The 5,466-nt window shown below is 29.1% G+C and overlaps 1 protein-coding gene across 1 annotated transcript; it reads left to right on the forward strand.

The window, feature by feature from the left end:
• Window positions 1–1,572: 1,572 nt before the first annotated feature.
• Window positions 1,573–3,849, forward strand: LOC131072692 (nuclear transport factor 2B). Its single transcript, XM_058008923.1, has 2 exons — window positions 1,573–2,003; window positions 3,679–3,849. The coding sequence occupies exons 1-2, from the start codon at window positions 1,635–1,637 to the stop codon at window positions 3,751–3,753; spliced, it is 444 nt and encodes a 147-aa protein (XP_057864906.1). The 5' UTR covers window positions 1,573–1,634; the 3' UTR covers window positions 3,754–3,849.
• Window positions 3,850–5,466: the final 1,617 nt, after the last annotated feature.

The raw sequence follows: 5,466 nt of genomic DNA on the forward strand, positions 1-5,466 counted from the left end.
TCCAACTCAAAGGAAATGGACACCTACTAGCTTTGGCCATCACGAGTTCATTTTTTGGTAACAATAATATTGGTTTTTATAGTATAGGTTTCTCTCTATTTCATCTATGGTGGATTTTTTGTCTCATTATAAACCCCATGATTGTCAATGTATCATCGTCTAGTGTTTTTTGTTTTTTGTTAGGTTTTTTGGCTTGGCATTATTCTCTGTAATGGGTGGTGAACAATTTCTTTATGGCTTCTTTCTATCTAAGGCATTTTGTAAGATTATCTTGTTCCTCTATTCATTATACTTTATTTTGGCACTATTTTGGCCTTCAGGGTTGTGCAAGGTGTCAATATTGTAATCTTTATATTATATATTCTAATATAATTTTAGGCCTAGTGTCTTTTGTCAAAAAAAAAAAAAAAATCTCATTGTAAATTGTAGTATATTGTTCTCAACATTTTGACTATTTACCATGCAAGTCATCCACCATGTAGAAAATTAACACATTCATCACAACATAACAACTCTCTAAACTCTTCTATTAACAACAAATAGAATTCAAAAGACAGTAATAACACTTGTCCATGAAAGAAATAAGAAGCAAGCGAAAGGTGCGTTAAGTCCACAATGCTTGAAAAAATGTATGTAAGAAAAGGGGAGGAAGGGAAAAAGAGGGAAGTCTATAATGTTTCAAAAGAGTGTATGTGAGAGGGATGGGGAGGAAGGGAAATAGAACGAAGTTTGTAACGCTTGAAAACAGTAAAAAGGGAAATGGCTATCCAGCCCCTACAATGCACCAAGACATCATTATCATTTATACATTATAAATAAATTATAATAAATGTTCGATGCATTCTAGAAGCTGGATAGCCATTCCAAGTAAAAAAAGTCATTTCAAAAATTAGAAAAAGAAAGAAAACCAGTTTTGAGACAACCAAAATGAATTAACTCAAAATTACAATTATACTCTTAGTAAAAGTAGTTCACTTTGAAGAATAATTGCAAACATAAAAATACTTAATACCAAGGAAAAAATAACTTGGAATCACTTTTAGAGTGACCACGTACAACGTAGAAGATTGCAAGTAAGATTTTATGTACTTTAAGACAGCAATTTCAATACCCATCTGCTCTGGTCTCTCTTTGTTAATGTTTTCCCTGTCTTATTCATGTTTTCTTGTCATAAAAACTTAACTTAGAACTAAATTTTCAGCATTTACTCTGTCGAGGTTTTTAAGTGCTTTAAGGTGAGAATCTAGCCTTTAGCAAGTTACCTCACCTGTAGTATCAAATCCTCAATAATGGCTTGGGATAAGAGCAGAACAAGAACAATTCTCAAAAGATAAAGAGAAAAAGGAAAAATAAATAACCACCTACTATACTAAAGGAATTCGGGTAAAACAAAGCAACTTTGATCAGAAAAAGAATTATACTCTTCCAATTTGCATATTGCATATTTTTTTGTTCTTTAAGTGTGAATGTAACATGGAATCTGCGTACCTTTCACGCTTCTATAGAATAAGAAAAGTAAAGTGCACCATCAAGAACCTCCATGCTTTCCTTTATAACCATACCAATTCTTAGCTCCATACCAATTCTTTCATCCATTGCTTTTACTTCTGCATTTGGATTGAGATCTGATAAGCATGGAATTGGAGGCCCCAGTTGAAGAGATGACAGTGCAGGCTTGCACTAATACCAACTTTGTTGAGACAGTGCCTGAGGTTGATGAGGTGGGGAAGGCTTTTGTTGATCAATATTATTACATGTTTGATCATAGCAGAGGCAGTTTGCTTCCATTGTATGAGTCATATTCTACTATGAGCTTTGAAGGAGAGAAGATTGAAGGTGCCCACAAAATCTCAGTGAAGCTTGCCTCTCTTCCCTTTGATCAATGCAAGCACCATGTCTCCACCATTGATTGCCAGTCCTCTGGAGTTGCAGGGGGTATTATTGTGTTTGTAAGTGGTACCCTTCAGCTCCCTGGTGAAGAGCACCATCTTCGCTTTAGCCAGGTAATTAATTATTATACATCCATGTCAACGCAATTTTGTCTATGCAGTATACAAGATGCATCTATGATAGATCCATGTTAATGCAATTTTGTCTATGCAGTATACAAGATGCACCTATGATCGTATTAATTAGTATAGATCATGTTAACGCAATTTTGTCTATGCAGTATACAAGATGCACCTATGATCGTACTAATTAGTATAGATCTATATTAACGCACTTTTGTCCATGCAGTGTACAAGATGTACCTCTGTACTTCTTTATTAATGTCAATACTCATAGAGATAGAAACAATGGAATGCCACTTCTCTTTTGTTAGATAAATTTCAATAAACACACAACTGATATGCTCTATTGTTCCATTTTCTTCACAGATAACTTCAAAATAGAAAAACAAAACTTTTTGGCTTACTTCTCCAATTAATTGTCTGGGGATTTGTATTTCTTTTCTCTGTGGTTATTTTAAGAAGTTGGTAAATCATTCTTTGGGAAGTTTTGAAGCTTTACCAATCTGCATAATCAATCCATCTATTTGGTTTATTCTTTTACTTTAGAGATCTCCTTGTTGGGTCAGGTTAAGTTTCATTGGGTTATATGGAGATGCTCTATAACTCTGTAGAATAGGTTCAGTGCTATGTTAACCCAGTCAAATTCGAGAGGGGGAGGCAAATAAATAAATAAAATTAATGGTTGAACATAAGAAACCAAGCATCCAAGAGGCATTCAAGATGATCAATGAGCATGTTCATCATTACAATTTTGAAACTTGTTTATTCTTTTTTTTCTTATTTGCATTTTATTTCAATTTCATTCTTGGTTATCATTTTAAGCACTTTGATCTTCTTTTTACCATGTATTTTTATGGATATCGTTGCTTGTTAATGATTTTTTTATTTAAATTAAAAAAAATTATAGACGTTATGTATTAGTATGAATAGATGATTATATATGTGTGTGAGATTGTTGGAGAATGAACTAAATTTGAATTTTAAAAGGTTCGTAATTTGATTATAAAACATCCTAGTAAGCATAGGAGAGGTCTTTGAATTTAGTATGCATAAGAGAGGTCTTATATTCAAATCATAATGTTTGAATCCATAAAAAAGGTCTTATATTCAAATCATAATGATCATAAGTATAAAAAAAAGGTCCTAGATTCAAATCCTAATTGTCATAAGTATAAAAAAAAGGTCCTAGATTCAAATCCTAATCCTAATATGCATAAAAGAAGTTCTAAAGTTTCACATGATATCAAAATTACTCAAATTCTCAAATACAACATATAACTAAAAGAGAAATGTTAGATAATGAACTACTAGTAACTCAACAATAAAACACTCTTAACATATATAAAAAATCCTAAATTCAAATCCTAAGGAATCCATAGAAATTTGATTAGTGATTATAGTTTAATATAATGATCCTTATATTCTCATAATATCTATAATTGGTCAAGTGATGAGTACCCTTCACTCAGTGATAATAATTATGAGATAAAAAGGCTTATAAGGCATTACAAGCACTATTAGATGTACCATTTGAAAACAAGCTTTTAAGATAAAAGTCCATGAATTTATTTGTTTAAGAATAATGATATTTCATAAGTGTGGCTTACTATTTTTTTTACAATGACTTTACTAAAAAAAATTATTTGGTTTGGTTTTCTTTGTGCAGATGTTTCACTTGGTTCGTACGCTCGAGGGGAATTTCTATATTCAAAATGATATATTTCGGCTCAACTATGGATGAATCATCAAACTATTTATGTTTGATAATTATAATTCTAGTGAAGTTAAAGTTGATATTCTCAAGAAAATAAATGTAAGAATTATATCTATTTCTATATTTCCTTCTCTAATTTTCTTTCATTTACTTAGAAATATATATTATACTCATCACATTTGTTTACAATCTTCAAAATTGCATTTAATTATTAGATGCTATACATGAAATTTTTATTTATTTTTTGTTAAAATTGAACCTAAAAATCAATATGAACCAAATTATTTTTAATTACAAATATATTTTTTTGTTTTAATAATAATAGACCCAACTACCATTTTAAGAATAAAATAAGTTACTTTATTTTCACACAAGAATATTACAATCCCAACTTTTGAGACACGATGTAACATTCGAATGTAAAAGGGGCAAAAATCTCTTTCTTGATCCCCACAAGAATACCTTATTCCATGCAATTTGGTAGACAAAGAAAAATAAATCAAATTATTTAATGTCACCTTTCAAATAATAAACAATGAGTCAACAAGTGCAATCCAAGTCATAAATTCTTATTTTTATTTTCTTTTAAAGTATCATAAATTTATTTTAAACATTATAATTTTTAACTATCCACTTTCAAAAAAAATGAAAATAAGTGCTCGGTGTATATGATGCAACATTAACAATTATTGTGAATGTATTGAAACATTTTTCATAATGGAATATACCTTTGGTTGTAACAATATATGTACATAGATCTTTTTTTTCTTCTTTTATAAAAAAAAAAATTATTTTTTTTAAATTGTGTTATGAAAGTTAATTTTTTTTATGATTATTGATCATTCAATTTTTAAAATAATATTTAATTATTTATTTATTAAAAACATGCATGATTTTTAATAGGTTTATATTTATTTCAAATTAATAATTGTATTAAAGATATTGAAATGTATTAAGGAATATGTAAATTTAGTGGTTAATTATTTAATGTATTTTAATAAAAATAAATTAAAAAGTATCTTTTTGTTAAAAATTGTAAAATTTTGAGAAAAGAAAAATTATTAAAAAAATAAATTTTGAGAGAAGGGAAACTTTTAAGTGATGTGCCTTTTCAATATTAAAATCATTAGAAATAAATAGTGTTATTATGAAATGCAATAGAGGATGATCTAGATTTAAGTGGTCTAGGAGAAACACCAATCATAAGAAAGACAAGTTTATAGATTGTTCATAAGAAAAAGTAGATTTGTAAACTAACATAAAATTAAATAATGTAAGTAGAAGGATATTAGTTAATATGTTTACTACTTCTATTCACAAACTAAAATGAATAAGGTACAAATTAAGTTACAAATTTCATGGCTAGGGAATTCTTATGGCAATAAAAGGCTAAGCATATCAAACCAATTTTCCTACATCTGCGGAGTTATCCATCTTGCTCATTTAATGTGAATAGAAAAGAAAATATATATGGAAAAACAATACATTTACAAAACAAGATGGGAAGATGTAATGATTTGTGTTATGAAATTGTCAATCTACCAACTAGATGACTTTTGATTCTTGATTATTGGTATTCAATTCCATGGTTGAGAAGCGTTTTGATGAATAAACCATGTGTTATAAACTAATAACATTGTTGTAAAACATGCAAATCTTTTTTGAGTCAGTCATGCATTGTGACATGTGATGGTACAATTACCTACATGAAAGGCACATGTTGTAGAGTAGTGTGCGGTA

Source organism: Cryptomeria japonica, chromosome 5, assembly GCF_030272615.1.
Source record: "Cryptomeria japonica chromosome 5, Sugi_1.0, whole genome shotgun sequence".
NCBI classification, from domain to species: Eukaryota; Viridiplantae; Streptophyta; class Pinopsida; order Cupressales; family Cupressaceae; genus Cryptomeria; species Cryptomeria japonica.